Source organism: Triticum urartu, chromosome 7A, assembly GCF_056163025.1.
Source record: "Triticum urartu cultivar PI428250 chromosome 7A, HENAU_Tu73, whole genome shotgun sequence".
Taxonomy (NCBI): domain Eukaryota; kingdom Viridiplantae; phylum Streptophyta; class Magnoliopsida; order Poales; family Poaceae; genus Triticum; species Triticum urartu.
In genome coordinates, this window is record NC_141879.1 from 197,764,814 (window position 1) to 197,781,005 (window position 16,192).

Below are 16,192 nucleotides of genomic sequence, written 5' to 3' on the forward strand. Positions count from 1 at the left end.
AACGTTGGCAACAGGGTGTATAGGAGAGTCAGGTTTCGATCCTGTAGAACTGTGGGTTATGGGCCCACCATGTGGGTTAAAAGTAGGAAGGGCGGTGACATCTTGCCCAATCATGTAAGCAAGGCCTGTTAGAGGATAGTCTGTCGGTTATGTCGGCAACAACATCGGTACCAAGGGCGAGGGACGAAGAGAACCCTTTTCCTGCTCGTTGAACGAGGCGGGCCAATAGGCAAGGTTCTCGTCCATTGGTGGTTACCGGAATGTCAACAACAATAGTAACAGGGTCTTACTGACAGAATTGTACACCGAGGTGTTTACCTAAGTAGGAGAAAACTACTGCTTAGATCATATAGATCACAAGAAGGTTTAAACAACCCAATGGAAAGGAAAAAGTGATTATCAGGTTTAAACAAAACAATGGAAAGGAAAATGTGTTTAAACACATATTTCAAGGGCAAGGGTATATCCTTCCCAAGGACAAGCAGAGTATGATATCCATGACAGGGTATAATGTAGAAAACTCTTTAGGTAAGGGGAGAGAAATTTCATGACATTACCCATACAATGGTGTTTGGGTAATTGAGCAGGAAACATTTAGCACTGGGCTTCAAATGTTCTTGTTGAAAATCGTAGTGCCACAGACAATCTTCGAGATATCATTGACAGGATACACAAGTTTTACAAATTACTCATGGAAGAATGACTAACCTTGCTAGAAAGGAAACTATAACAATAGGCCCTCCGGGCAGGTGTGTTAGGATGAAATCACCTTATCGGGTTAAAGACCAATGTTATAACTCTTGGAAATATGTTCCAACCATCATACCTGACCGAGATTCAGATCTGATTGGTGTCAGGATACATCAGACTCAGGATGTCTGAGAAGAAAAGGTGCAACACAAATTGACGAGAAGACATCGTAAGATTCTCGGTAAATGAACAATGGAAGCGGGTTCTGAAACAAGAGTTCATCAGTAAACCAAGGAGAGGATGAGGAGGTGGCTGATAGGCTCAGCAACAAATCATCGAGATTTCCAAAGGATTGATTTCCACAATTATGTGAACAAGGAAATATCATTTGTCAGATCAAATGATATAATGATGTATGCTCGAGGGAAACATACACAACTGAACAATGATAGAAGGGTGCACCCAGGAATCTGGACTAGGTAGCACGATCAATGTTCGAATGATGATTCAATAAGCAATAGACTTAGAATGAAACTGTAGACCAATAACTTCAAAGCAATAGGGTTTCTAGAAGTTTAGAATTTGCACATCACAGACCATTTGTCGGTATTCCGGTTAGAAACAACACGGAGACCAAGAAATGAACGCAAAAGGTGAGAGATATTACTATATCAAGAATTCTCAAGAGGTGGTAAAATTACCACGACATTCTTGACATAAAATGTGGTAACATTCCAAGGTAAAGAAGAACAAATGCTGGATAGCAAGGATCTCAAGGTATAACACAAAACACGAATAAGTTTGTGTTGAACGGAAGGCAATAAAGTGGTCGGTGATAACACAAACCATTGAGGGGCGAGGATGGTATTTCTCATCAAGAATTCGATATATATCTTGGAAGAGCTCAGGATGTTGATGATGACCACGACACATTTGTCGAGAAATTTCATGAAGATGTAATCGGTTGGCGATGACATCAAGTCAAATGATGATGCAGCGAAAGTCAAATAATACTTGAAGAAGAACTCATAAGAAGTTATGCAGTTCCGTGATAATCTCGAGATACCAGAGGGGGTAATACTCAATGACAGATCAAAGTAGAGGTTGGACTGTGGTATTGCTCTACAGAAGACAAGCGCTTAAACTTGCACGTGAAATGGTATTTAAAGGAGAACATGGTCGGAACCACGATTGCAAAAGGTCAGATCCCAGATATAAGATGAACTTATACCAAATGAATAATTTAATTTAAGAGAAGCTTTAACGATAAGATCTACATTGTGTCCATGGGCATGAACACAAAGTTCAAGGTCGACTCCCACTTCTCCAATGCATAACCTTTCATTCACTTCTCACTTTCGAAGAAGTTGTAGTGTTGAAATTTCATCTGGCAAAATACCAGAAGTGTATGACTCGTGAAAACTTTCGAGTTCACACAGTTTTAGAGAAGGTTGTATAGGTTCAACCCATCGGGGTTTCTTAGAAACATATACCACAAGTTTCAAGAGTAAATATCACAAGCTCGAAAGTAGAGCATGGTTAGCAAAACAGAGGATGCAATTTACCAAAGGTATCATATACCCATGGAAAGGCTCACAAGGTTATTGAATAGGAAGGACACTGCCGGATAATAATCCAACAAGGGGTCCTATGGTCTACAATGGAGCCGATGCGAGTATTGGTACTCTATCTAAGGAAGATGGAATGAAAGGGCATCAGATTATATAAACAACTGACTATTTCAAATCTCAAATACAAAGGAATTATCATTTCCAAATCAAGGGATCAAAAGCCAACGCTCTCATTAAGAATGGATCAGTCGAATAGACTTAGGGGTACAATCAACGACAATTTGATTGGTTGATAACCAACTCATATTTAAAATGATGTGTGAGCCGGAAGGATGAACCATTAGATCTGATTGAGGATGGCGAGCATTCACAACATTTTGAATCAACGGACTCAAAATGATAATGACAAGGGATGCCAATAAAATTATAGACTTATGGGATTAACCATAATGCAAGCAAGTAAGAACTTCAAGAGTAATAGGCTACTCGGGATTTTCGGAAGTTCAAATAGTATTTTCAAGACTTTTGTGAAATACATGAACCAACTGGGGATGAGCAAATATCCGGTGAGTGCTAGAAATTACCCATAGTGGTATTCATGTGGCAAAGAAATGCAAGGCAGTAGGCACAAAGTATTCTCGGAAGAATAGAGAGAATTTTGGGGCATCTTGTAATAACAAGATCAATGAGGAATGATTATATGAATGGCACGTGTACGTGGTTATCCATAGAGGTTTATCGATAGAAGGGAATTGCAAAAGCAACATGCACAAGGTCTCGACAGAATATCGGAGAGTATCTTCGAAATCTTCTAGTGCAGCCGGCGATCATCTCGACTGAAGGGGGTTCTCCGGGAGAAAGTATTTTCGAGAACCTAAGTTAGATTTTTAGTAAATTCATTAAACCCGAATAGGAGAGAGTTCAGAGTCCCAGAGCATAGACGAGAAATAAAAGATCCTAATACCACCCAATGGCGACGTGGGCCCATAGGCCACACAGCCAAGTTAGTAAAGGTTTTGCAATGACTAGACTCAACTTTGGCCAAGGAGTTGGAAAGGGGATTCCTACAGGCAGTCGGCTCTGATACCAACTTGTGACGCCCCCGATCCGACCGTACACTAATCATACACGCAAACGTGTACGATCAAGATCAGCGACTCACGGGAAGATATCACAACACAACTCTACAAATAAAATAAGTCATACAAGCATCATATTACAAGCCAGGGGCCTCGAGGGCTCGAATACAAGAGCTCGATCATAGACGAGTCAGCGGAAGCAACAATATCTGAGTACAGACATAAGTTAAACAAGTTAGCCTTAAGAAGGCTAGCACAAACTGGGATACAGATCGAAAGAGGCGCAGGCCTCCTGCCTGGGATCCTCCTAAACTACTCCTGGTCGCCGTCAGCGGGCTGCACGTAGTAGTAGGCACCTCCCGAGTAGTAGTAGTCGTCGTCGACGGTGGCGTCTGGCTCCTGGACTCCAACGTCTGGTCGCGGCAATCGGGTATAGAAAGGGGGAAAAGGGGGAGCAAAGCAAACGTGAGTACTCATCCAAAGTACTCGTAAGCAAGGAGCTACACTACATATGTATGCATTGGTATCAAATGGAATAAGGGTATCATATGTGGACTGAACTGCAGAATGCCGGAATAAGAGGGGGGTAGCTAGTCCTTTCGAAGACTACGCTTCTGGTAACCTCCATCTTGCAGCAAGAGAAGAGAGTAGATGGTAAGTTCACCAAGTAACATCGCATAGCATAATCCTAACCGATGATCCTCCCCTCGTCGCCCTGTGAGAGAGCGACCACCGGTTGTATCTGGCACTTGGAAGGGTGTGTTTTATTAAGTATCCGGTTCTAGTTGTCATAAGGTCAAGGTACAACTCCAAGTCGTCCTATTACCGAAGATCACGGCTATTCGAATAGATTAACTTCCCTGCAGGGGTGCACCACATAACCCAACACGCTCGATACCATTTGGCGGACACACTTTCCTGGGTCATGCCCGACCTCGGAAGATCAACACGTCGCAGCCCTACCTAGGCACAACAGAGAGGTCAGCACGCCGGTCTAAATCCTATGGCGCAGGGGTCTGGGCCCATCGCCCATTGCACACCTGCATGTTGTGTACGCGGCCGGTAAGCAGACCTAGCAACCTCCATTACAAAGGAAGTTGCGTTACGTGGTCCAACCCAGCGCGCGCCGCTCAGTCGCTGACGTCACGAAGGCTTCGGCTGATACCACGACGCCGAGTGCCCATAACTGTCCCCGCGTAGATGGTTAGTGCGTATAGGCCAGTAGCCAGACTCAAATCAAATACCAAGATCTCGTTAAGCGTGTTATTCTGAAATAACCACGGACGCCGACCAGGGCCAGGCCCACCTCTCTCCTAGGTGGTCTCAACCTGCCCTGTTGCTCCGCCACAAAGTAACAGTCGGGGGCCTTCGGGAACTCAGGCCCACCTCTACCGGGATGGAGCCACCTGCCCCTTTAGCCCCCAACATCGGAATCACTCGCGGGTACTCCTACGAGCCGACCCGACTTTAATCACCACAAGTATCATATATCATGCATAAGTATATACCCGTGACCACCTCCCAAGTGATCACGGCCCGATAGTATAGCATGGCAGACAGACAAGAATGTAGGGCCACTGATGGTAAACTAGCATCCTATACTAAGCATTTAGGATTGCAGGTAAGGTATCAACAGCTGGAGCAACAATGACAGGCTATGCATCGGAATAGGATTAACGGAAAGCAGTAACATGCTACACTACTCTAATGCAAGCAGTAGAGAGAAGAGTAGGCGATATCTGGTGATCAAAGGGGGGGCTTGCCTGGTTGCTCTGGCAAGAGAGAGGGGTCGTCAACTCCGTAGTCGTACTGGGTAGCAGCGGCGTCGGTCTCGGTGTCTAGCGAGAGAAGAGGGGGAAGAAACAATAAGTATAATGCAAACAAATGCATGGCGATGCATGACATGGCAAGTAGCGGTGCTAGGGGTGCCCTAACGCGGTATGAGATGATACTGGTGAAGGGGGGAAACATACGGGAAAATATCCCCGGTGTTTCGCGTTTTCGGACAAAGGAGCTGGAGGGGGAAAGTTGCGTGTTCGCTATGTTAGGGATGCGTGGCGGATGAACGAGCTGCGTATCTGGATTCGTCTCGTCGTTCTGAGCAACTTTCATGTACAAAGTTTTTCCATCTGAGTTACAGATTATTTTCTATGATTTTAAAAGATTGAAATCGTTTTTAGGATTTATTTAATTATTTAAATCAACATTATCTAGAATAGTAAATGATGACATCAGCATGACATCATGCTAATGTCAGCAGCCAATTGTGCAGTTAACTGGGTCAACTGCGGGTGGGGGCCCACATGTCATTGGTTGTTTAATTAATGGTTAGGTTAATCTAATCAGGTTTAATTAGTTTAATTAAGTAGGATTACTTAATTTAATTAATTAATTATTATTATTTACATTCATTTTTCTTTCTTCTTCTCTTTTTAATTCGTTCTGGGGTGGGGCCTCCTGTCATAGGCCCTGGGGGCCTTACGGGCGCGGGCGTCGGCCACAGGCGCTGGGCGCTAGCCCGTTTGGGCGCACGCCCAGGCTACCAGGGGGCGCCGGCCACGGCGGGGTGCCGGAGCAGCACGGCGAGAGGGCGGGCACGCGTGGCGCAAGGCGCGCATGGCCAAGGACGCAGGCGCGAGCGGGAGGGGCCGCGGTGGTGCGTGGCGCGGTGACTGGAGCAGGCGACTGAAGACGGGCGTCGGGCAGGGGCCGGCCGGCGCGTGTGGGACAACGTCGGCGGCCTCCGGCAGCAGCAGAGGCTGCAGCGGCAGTGCAGGGCGGCTGCGGGAGGTAGGGACGAGGCGGGGCGCGGGCGTCGGCACGCGGCGCGCGGCGCACGCGGCCTCGAAACCAACAGGGGAGGGGCGCACGGTGAGGATGACCATGGCGAGGCGCGGGGCGAGCGCCGACGTGAGGGCACGGGAGGAGGACCGGGGTCCTCACCGGAGTTGTAGGGAAAATGGCAGCGGTTGTCGTGGCGGAGGACGGGGACGACTTCCCGGCGATGAGAGGGTTGAGGAAGCGAGGAGGCAGGCCAGCGTGGTGGCCGGCGACGGCGGCGTCGTGGTGGTGGCGACGGGCGTCGAGGTCGAGCGGTGGGCGTTGGCAGGTCGTTCCCTCGATCCAGATGGGTGATGGAGGAGGCGAACGTATCGGGGAGGAAGCAGGGCGACCGGGGGGGGGCATGCGCCAGGGGCGATGGGCGATGGGGACGAGGCGAGGTCGCCTCAATCCCGATCCAGACGGGTGAGAGAAGGGGATCGTGGGGGGGAAGTGGGAGTGGGATCGGGCTAGGGTTTCGGTGAGGGAGATAAGGGGAGTGGGGTGGGCCGGTGTCCGTAGGCTGGTCGACTGGGCTAAAGCCCAGTTGGACCAGGGGGCTTTTCTTTGTTTTTCTTTTGCTTTCTGTTTTTATATTTCTTTTCCTGTTTTATTTCATTCTTCAATCTATTTTAGTTTTGTAAAATATTTTAGTAGTACCTAATTTAGTTTTACTAATTATATCACTGACACAAAAAGTTTAACCTCAAATAAAATGGTTTAATATTTTATAATTAATAAAAGGCATTTATCTAATTGTTTTTGCTACTGTTTTATTTAGTTTAGTTCATTTAAATTTTTTATAAAGACTTGGTTTACCCACCAATAGTACTTATGAATTATTTGGCACTTCGCGAACATTTTAGTTTTAATATTTGAAAACCTGCATTGTTTGACTTGATTTTGAATTCGAATTCGAATCGGTTTCGAACCAACGTGAGTTTAGCAATAGTAATCGTGGTGACGTGGCATCATTAACAGAGGTTTACTATAGCTTGATTACCCGGGCGTCACACTATACTTGTGGGTCATCAGGAACCAATATGAGCATCCAGGTTCCGCTATTGGTTATTGACCGGAGATGTGTCTCGGTCATGTCTACATAGTTCTCGAATCCGTAGGGTCCGCACGCTTAATGTTCGATGACGATTTGTATTATGAGTTATGTGATTTGATGAACCAAAGTTTGTTCGGAGTCCCGGATGAGATCACGGACATGACGAGGAGTCTTGAAATGGTCGAGACATAAAGATCGATATATTGAAAGGTTATGTTTGGACACCGGAATGGTTTCGGAAAGGTTCGGGCATTTTCCGGAGTACCGGGGGTTACTGGAACCCCCCGGGGAGTTAATGGGCCTTCACGGGCCCTAGTGGAGAGAGGAGGCGGCGGCCAGGTGGTGGCGCGTGCCCCCCAAGCCCAAACCGAATTGGACTAGGGTTGGGGGGGGGGGCTGGCCCCCCTTTCCTTCTCTTTTCCTCCTCCTTCCCTCCTTCTCCTAGTGGGAATAGGAAAGGGGGGAATCCTACTTGGACCGGGAGTCCAAGTAGGACTCCCCCCTTGGCGCGCCCCCTCTAGGGCCGACCTCCTCTCCTCCCCCCTTTATATACGTGGGAGGGGGGCACCCCAAAGACACACCAAGTCTTCTCTTAGCCATGTGCGGTGCCCCCCTCCACAGTTACACACCTCGATCATATCGTTGTAGTGCTTAGGCGAAGCCCTGCACCGGTAACATCATCATCACCGTCGCCACGCCGTCGTGCTGACGAAACTCTCCCTCGGTCTCAACTGGATCAAGAGCTCGAGGGACGTCATCGAGCTAAACGTGTGCTGAACGCGGAGGTGCCGTACGTTCGGTGCTTGGATCGGTTGGATCGCGAAGACGTTCGACTACATCAACCACGTTACTAGACGATTCCGCTTTGGGTCTACGAGGGTACGTGGACACACTCTCCCCGCTCGTTGCTATGCATCTCCTACATAGATCTTGCGTGATTGTAGGTAAATTTTTTGAAATACTGTGTTCCCCAACACCATTTGGACAAAATGTTCATCTTGCGTCCGTTCGTTGTCAACTCCGACCTAGACTTGGTCCAAATACGAGTCAAAATGGGTCTCGGATGGATACAAGTAGACACTCTCCGTCGTCCGTTGGTTCCTGCTCGTGTCCACCATGGCCCATAGATCAACGACCACGCGAGTTGGGGCTCTGCCTCCATGATGGCTACGACATGTGCCCGATTCCCGCCGCCGCGCGCACCGGCGAGGCCACCGTCGTGCCTTTATCTTCCCGACGAGCCCCGCCGTTGTTGTCCTGATCTCCTCTCTCACCAACCATGGCCCTCTTCCGCCATCTCCTTCTTTGTTGTTTGCCGGAGAGAGAGATAGGTGATGCTGTCGGCCGGAGAGAGAGCTCGACGTCTTGACCAGTGATGAGCGCCCAGGTTCGACCTGGGCGGAACGGAGCAAAATCCCGCCGTGCTGGAGGATCATAGATGGCGGCCATGACGTTGGCGTTCGTCGCCAGTCTCTTTCTGCACGACGCGCACAGTCGCCTCCCGCCTGTCGTCATTGATGGTGACTAGGATGTTGAAGGCGCACTCTCGCATGCGGACAACTACACCCTCCACGATGCACGCGAGCACGGGAGTTGGCAAGGGCCTCCCGACACACCGCACGCCTATGGCGCCACCGACTACCGTGCAGAGCGGCTCCTGCGCATTCTTCACCGAGCATCGAGAGACCCACTTCCTCCTCTCCATCCATGGCTCAACCGAGCACAACCAATGTGGGGTACCACAACACGGCGCCAGGCTGCGTGCTCGTCGATGCCGCGGCTGCCTTTGTTAGGTGTTCGACGAAATGCTGAAAACAAACATCTCATCAAATGAGGCATCCCCGTTGGGTGCACTGCCCGTATTCCCCTGTCCGTTTGGAGACTCAAACGAACAAAAAAGGATCAAATTTCATGTTGGTTTGGGTCTCCCGTTTGGAGTTGGCCTAAGGCTTTTGCGAAAGCTCTTGCTTGACACTCGGTGCGTCAAATCGAGCAATCAAATGTGGACGACATCGAGTGGGCTGGCCCATTAACGCTGATTAGCAAGTGAGTGAGTGAGCGATTTGTAAGAAAACTAGCAACTGATTTCTTCCCTTGTTCTGATTTCTAGTTTTTTCTATGTTTTTAGCCGGCTTTAAAACACACAAAAAATATTTTAATAAGTGAACATTTATTGAAGCTCTAGAACATTTTTGAAAAGACACAGATGTTTTTTAAACGTTTGTGACTTTTTTGAAAAATGCGAACATTTTTTTTAAAAAGTATGGACTTTTTTATGCCATTTCCTACCATTTTTCAGATGGGAATATTTTCAATTTTGAGCATTTTTTAAAGCATAGTTTTTTTGAGGGATCACCGCCTTTTTTTTTTGAGAACAGGGATCACCGGCTTGGTGTTGCTGAAAGCCCGTGAAAAGAAAGGAGCAAACTCTGCCACGCGCCTCCATGTCGGGCCCACTCCCCCTCCCAGGATTGGTCCCACGACGCCTCGCGGCGCGCGAAACTCACTCGGCCACCATCACCTCCGGTCGCGGCCGCCGTCGTTCCGCTTCCCTAAACCTAACGGCGGCCGGGGGCCATCCCCGCTTCCACTAACCCCTCATCTCCTCCCTGCCGCCGAGAAGAAGAAGAAGAAGACTAGAGGCTCTAGCGATGCGGACCAGGGGCCAGACCCGCGGCGAGCCCAAACCCCCACCCGCTTCGTTCCCCGCCTCCTCAGGTGCTGCTTGTCTCCGTCCGGCCCTCCTTGCCGCCCTCTTATTTAATAGAGTATTTATTTACCATCGTGTGTTTTGGCTGAAGCTATTGTTCTTCCCCCTGTAGGGAGAGGTGGAGCGGAGGAGGTTGTGGCCGGCGGCGCCAATAATCGCCGGAGAGCTTCGCTCGCCGCGAAAGGGAAATCCCCCGCCACCAAGGCGAGAGCGCAAATGCCGGTTGCTGGACAGGTAGTAAAAGGCGCCAACTTGCGTGTTATGATTCCAGGGGATTAGGGGGGAGGCTGTTTGTGTTGATAATGGAGCTAGCGATGTTCTAATGTGTTTCCTTACAAGATTCTCCTTGTTTTATGTTTGTTATTATACTTATACACCTGTATTCCTTCTCCCGTATTAAGATAGTTGTGTAAGATTCTGACTAAATGAGCTGAAACTTTAGAGCAAATTAATTGAGAGGACATGATTTATCTACTGAAAGTGTTGCAGTTTTGGCATGACACATGAAATTGAGAAATTGTGGCAATTCTAAGTTTCTAGTGAAAAAAAAGGAAAACTTGGCGTTGAGTTCTGAAAATAGTTCCTATTTCTTATCGTAGGAGGGAAATAAGTCTTAGGGTCAAATTTAGTTATGGAAGGCAAACTTATGTATTCCTTGATGGGATTTGCTTACGCTGATCACTTCAGGTGGAATTGGAATCTGCATTGGGGATCAAACGCAAAAATGGTAAAGTCAATACCGAACGGAATGATGATACTGGTAAGAAAAGGTGCAGCGTGGGGAGTTCTGGAAAGAAAAAACTGGAGGAAAAAGAGCCGGAGGCAATTGGTGATAATGATGCAGCTGGCATGGAATGGGAGGATGGGCATGTCTCTCCGGTGGAACGCAAAGAGGGTTATTCCCATGATCTTGGTGAGACGGTCACTGTTGAGTTCACTGATGTACCTTCATCAACTGAAAAGAAGAGTGTTCGAAGGCATACTGCTGAAGAGAAGGTAAAACATTTCACGAGCGGAGAATTTTTTATTAATCAAGGCATCTGCCTCCACGTGCACATAAACCTTTGCATTTAGCTTCTAACCTGTTACCACTTTATCCTGTGAAATGAGTTTGTGTATGTGACTATGGCCTACAATGTGTGCTGACTGCTGAGGAGTTCCAGGTATCAGCTTGTTTGCTGAGTACTGTAATGCTCTGCAGCCTGGTCACAAGAAAACCTTGAACCACATCCTGTGAAAACTGCATTAGTTCACATTTCTTTGTATTATACTTCAAATTACTATTTTTTTCTGTTAGGATCTTTTTGTTATTGACCAATTACTACTTTTCGATTTATTTAGGAGTTGGCTGAACTCATGCACAAGGTCCATTTACTTTGCCTGCTAGCAAGGGGTAGGGTAATTGACAAGGCCTGCAATGATCCTCTTATTCAGGTGCATTATATTGGTGTCCATTTATACCATTTTAAATTGCTCATGTTTCAAAATGATGAAATATCAAGATTTTTTTACTTATTTTATGCTAATGTTGGTGACTGGAGATATCTTTCTTCCAAAGTACTGAACCGAGGCATCTTTCAAGCTAAACCATGTTTGTTCTAAATTTTCTTTTCAGGCTTCAGTTCTATCTGTTTTACCACAGCACTTACTGTGGAATGGTGTAGACACTCTGAAACTGGACGCTAATAAATTACGTAGTCTTGTGAGCTGGGTAAGCCCCTTTTGGGCCTTACATGTATTTATTACATGAAACAATAATTCCCACATGTTATTTTTTCTTTCTTAAAATACATTTATTGTGCATGCAGTTCCATCGTACTTTCAGTATAATTGCACGATCTGCTGACAAGGGGTCTTTTGAATCAAATATGGCTTTCGCTCTTCAAAGTCATGAAGGCACTGCTGAAGAGGTACCGTATCGTCTCCCTTAAGATTTTGCTTGCTGAAGAAACTAGTGTCCTGAATTCCTTATATAGGCTGACATTATGTCTCCTTGAAGTTTTTCAGATTTAAGAACCCTAGAAAAAAATGAATGATAGTAATCATGTTTTCTTGCTCCACAGTTTATTTTCTATGTTCCATTATAAATGGAATTTATCTTCTGAAGCAGCATATTGTAAAGCTGACCCACAAATGGTTTGCAATGCAGGTCTGTGCACTATCAGTGGCACTGTTTAGGGCACTCAACTTGACAGCTAGGTACGATAGCACCATGCAACTAATTGTGTGCTTGAGTTTAGGCATGTCCCCATATTTTAACATCTTGCATCAGTAATCATACATGAATAAGAGGATCATTAATAGTAAATCATTTTGCATGCTATGTATGATTTAGTTAATTCACAGTGTTGAGAACTGAATTTTATGTTCTCTATTTTGTGTGTAAGTTAAAAAAAAATCATGTTTTAAATATATTTAAGAAAAGGTGGCTCAGGAGAACGGCTGAAAGCCAGTAAGTGGCAATTAGGCATCAGTGCTCGCTTGAAGTTAGACTTGATAAAATATTTGGGTTTCAGTTCTGAAGTTAATCCTCTATCAGTGTTTTTCGTAAGTTCTCCAACCCTATCAAAGTTCCCATGAAGATTAAGCAAGAATCAGGGGTTACTACATTATACTGTGTTTCTGTTTGCCATCTTTTGAGCCATACCTAAGTACATCTTGTAGGTTTGTTACAAATATGGATGTTGTTGGACTCAAGCCTGATGCTAAAGCAGTGGGGACACCAAATCAAGATGGAACTAGGCTTTCGACAAGGGCACTACCATGTAGTTCTGTTGCTGCAGGCCATAATGAGTTTAATACTCTTTCTCCGGCTCGATTAGAAGTTAATACGGAACATAGCTTCAATAGGACCAAGCAACGAGGTGATCTTGGGAATTTGAAAAGAACATCAGCTTGCAAGAGTTTGTCTAAAAACTTGTCAAATTGCAAGGCAGATCAATATGCATCAACATCGAAAGATGAATCATCCAGCAGTTCAAATCCATTCACATCCAGTAGTGCCGAAATACCAAAAAGGAAAGGGGACGTGGAATTTGAGTTGCAACTGCAAATGGCCCTTTCAGCCACTGGAGCTGAAATTCAGGAAAAGCTAGCTGCCACATCCAGTCAGTCAATTGGCACCCTACTAGATTCTACACCATTGAAGAAATTACGTAAAAATGCAGAAGTTGCGTCCAACTCAAGCGCAGTTTGGTCGAGAAGTGGACCGCCATTATATTGGGCCGAGGTATACTGCGGTGGCCAGACATTGACTGGAAGATGGGTGCATGTTGATGTTGTAAATGATATTATTGACGGTGAAAGAAAAGTAGAAGCTGCTTCTGCTGTTTGCAGGAAGCCTTTGAGATACGTTATTGCCTTTGCTGGAGGTGGTGCTAAAGATGTGACTAGAAGGTTTGCCTCCTTTGGAATTTACAAGTTTTTCTATGTGCTGTTATAGTGATATATACTTCCTCCGTTCCTAAATATTTGTCTTTCTAGACATTTCAAACAGACTACCACATACGGATGTATGTAGACATATTTTAGAATATAGATTCATTTATTTTGCTCCGTATATAGTCACTTGTTGAAATATCTAGAAAGACAAATATTTAGGAACAGAGGGAGTACTAGTTATGCCTTCGGTTTTTACTAGACCTTCTACTTGCCAAACCAGACAATGCAACTAAAGTGAAATACTGTAGGCATTATTACTGAAATTATTCTTTGCTAATGCAACAACCTATAATGCAAATTCAGTCTGAACTGAATGACTTGGAGCGCTGTATTACTAGTAAGTCTGAAACTTGGCAAATATTAGTGATTCTACGATTTTCCAACGCAACATTCAATTTGTGCTATTAAGGTTCAGGGACAGAGCTAGAAATATATGTTTAAGGTGACCAAGGTAGTTATATTTGTGCACCTACCAAACAGGCCTTCTGTACTGTTTTCATGTACTAGCAGATATCTAGCTCTGTCACTGGCGTTCTTGACTAAGGAAATTCTTGTTATGGGGTAGGGTTTTGGAGAGAGGCTAGGGAGGGGTTGTCTCCTGTGAGGCAAGGTAGATGGATTATTCTTCTATTTACTCGCTGGATTAATTTCTCATAAAGGGTCTTCTATAGATGCCTAATAACCCAAACTAAATAACAAATCATATATCTTATGTCTAATTGACGCATGGGCTAAGGCCCAAAGCTAAAAAATATTTTCCTAATTTAAAGGATAAACAACCTAAATGAGATTTTGAGGATCCTTTCCATAACTTGGTGCTCCTTTGGGCATGTACTACATGTCTACATGTGCATAACAATCATGCTCTACAGGTATTGCTTGCAGTGGCACAGAATTGTCCAGGGAAGAGTGAATCAAGAGTGGTGGGAGAAAGTTTTGGCACCACTAGAGCAGCTCGAATTGGCAGCAACTAATGACTCTGAAGATATGGAACTTCAGACCAGGGCCCTAACAGAGCCTCTTCCTACCAATCAACAGGTACAGCCGATACAGGATTTAAGAGAGATTAATATAACTTACTTTACCCTGCTTCTTCCAAAATTAATTGTTATCTTAATTGATTATTATTTATGGAACTATTTAGGCCTACAGAGACCATCACCTATATGCCCTTGAGAAGTGGCTGCACAAGAACCAAGTTCTTCATCCCAAGGGTCCAGTGCTTGGCTTCTGTAAGGGGCATCCTGTTTATCCTAGATCTTGTGTTCAAACACTGCAATCAAGACACGGATGGTTGACGGAGGGTCTGCAAGTTAGAGAAAACGAGTCGCCTGCAAAGGTAACAGAAGCACCGGCTTATCTTGTTTCTCTTGTCTTTTCACAGGTGGAGTAATTGTTTTCTGTTGTATGTAGATTGTCATACGACCAAAGAGGATTTTCAACTCCCAGTCGCGTGAATCCAATAGCAACGAAGATGAACTTCAGGCAACCACGGAATTATATGGTAAATGGCAACTCGAACCCCTGCAACTTCCTGGTGCTGTAAATGGCATTGTGCCAAAGGTAATGAGCATCACTAGCTATTTAGTAACCATAGTATTTCTTTTTGTGCTTCCTACATACTGACTAAAAATTTTCTCCAAAGAATGAGCGTGGCCAAGTTGATGTATGGTCAGAGAAGTGCCTTCCACCCGGTACCGTACACTTGAGTAAACCAAGAATATTCCAGGTTGCAAAGAGGCTTGGAATTGACTATGCTCCTGCCATGATTGGATTTGATTACCGAAGCGGTCGGTGTGCTCCAGTTTTTGACGGAATTGTTGTATGTGCTGAATTTAAAAATGCCATTTTGGAGGTATGTCGAGGATACTGCATTTGGTTTACTTTCCATGACTAAAACCAGTTATTCTGTTAATAAGATATACATGATCGTTGATACAACCTAGTAATGTTGTTGACCTAGATTAAAGTTATTGAAGATCTATAACTCACATGTATGCCTAAAAAATACCAGCATAAATTGTGTAGCATGTTTCAGAGATGTATTGGCATACAAATGTAGCGGTATGAAGGATAGTATTTTGGTGAATTGGCAGTGCTCTTTCGTCATCGTAGTGAGAAATTTTGAGCTCAAGCTCCAGACTAAGGTGATGTGACATGTTTGTAATCTTGGTTAACACTTCCTGGTAGGCGTACAAAGAAGAAGAGGAACGGAGACAGGCTGCGGAAAGGAAGCAGGAGGAAGCTCGGGCTCTGTCTAGGTGGTATCAGCTGCTCTGTTCTATTGTAACGAGACAACGGTTGAAAGAGTCCTACAACGCGCGCTCAGCAGCGCTTGCGCCAGAGAGATCAGCTAAAGTTGATAATCCCCAGAAAAGCACCAGTGATAGCCAATGCTCCGGAGCGACCACGACCAATCATCGTCCACGCGCGGATCGGCTGCCAGATCCTCGTTTCTCTGCTCATGACCATGAGCATGAGTTTCCCGAGGAAGATCAGAGCTTCGACGAAGAGACATTTGTGCGGACAAAACGCTGCCCGTGTGGTTTTTCACTCCAAGTTGAGGAATTGTAGCAACTTGTACTGGAAATGTAGTACTAATTCGACTGCCTAGTGTAGGGAGCCTTTTCATTTGATCAAATTTCTCAGTACAAAACTTTACTGCATTTATTTCATCCACTGAGAAAGAGAGAATTTGAATGCTCAGCAAGGGGGGAATGATGCAGCAGACATGAAACATGAGTAGTTTGCAACCAGTATGAGTAGCATCAACAACAACAAATGGCAAATATAAACTTGTGATTATGGGGGTGTTTGCGGCGGC

The 16,192-nt window shown here is 45.5% G+C and overlaps 1 protein-coding gene across 2 annotated transcripts; it reads left to right on the forward strand.

The window, feature by feature from the left end:
• The first annotated feature begins 9,652 nt into the window (after nucleotides 1-9,652).
• On the forward strand, nucleotides 9,653-16,034 carry RAD4 (DNA repair protein Rad4 family). Of its 2 annotated transcripts, none has more exons than XM_048683881.2 (13): nucleotides 9,653-9,935; nucleotides 10,019-10,161; nucleotides 10,615-10,923; nucleotides 11,269-11,361; nucleotides 11,543-11,638; nucleotides 11,736-11,837; nucleotides 12,077-12,126; nucleotides 12,592-13,323; nucleotides 14,241-14,406; nucleotides 14,513-14,707; nucleotides 14,782-14,931; nucleotides 15,014-15,223; nucleotides 15,559-16,034. In XM_048683881.2, the coding sequence occupies exons 1-13, from the start codon at nucleotides 9,869-9,871 to the stop codon at nucleotides 15,940-15,942; spliced, it is 2,697 nt and encodes an 898-aa protein (XP_048539838.2). In that variant the 5' UTR covers nucleotides 9,653-9,868; the 3' UTR covers nucleotides 15,943-16,034. The 2 variants fall into 2 exon arrangements, with proteins under 2 accessions (XP_048539838.2, XP_048539839.2); XM_048683882.2 differs by having other exon boundaries at nucleotides 10,040-10,161.
• Nucleotides 16,035-16,192: the final 158 nt, after the last annotated feature.

What these genes read in the sequence shown, in the direction of transcription:
- RAD4 (XM_048683881.2), top strand. Translation starts at nt 9,869, where the DNA reads ATGCGGACCAGGGGCCAGACCCGCGGCGAGCCCAAACCCCCACCCGCT. An exon ending in TACGTAGTCTTGTGAGCTGG is followed by an intron (nt 11,639 to 11,735) that starts GTAAGCCCCTTT and finishes TTGTGCATGCAG; the next exon opens with TTCCATCGTACTTTCAGTAT. An exon ending in TTAAAAATGCCATTTTGGAG is followed by an intron (nt 15,224 to 15,558) that starts GTATGTCGAGGA and finishes ACTTCCTGGTAG; the next exon opens with GCGTACAAAGAAGAAGAGGA.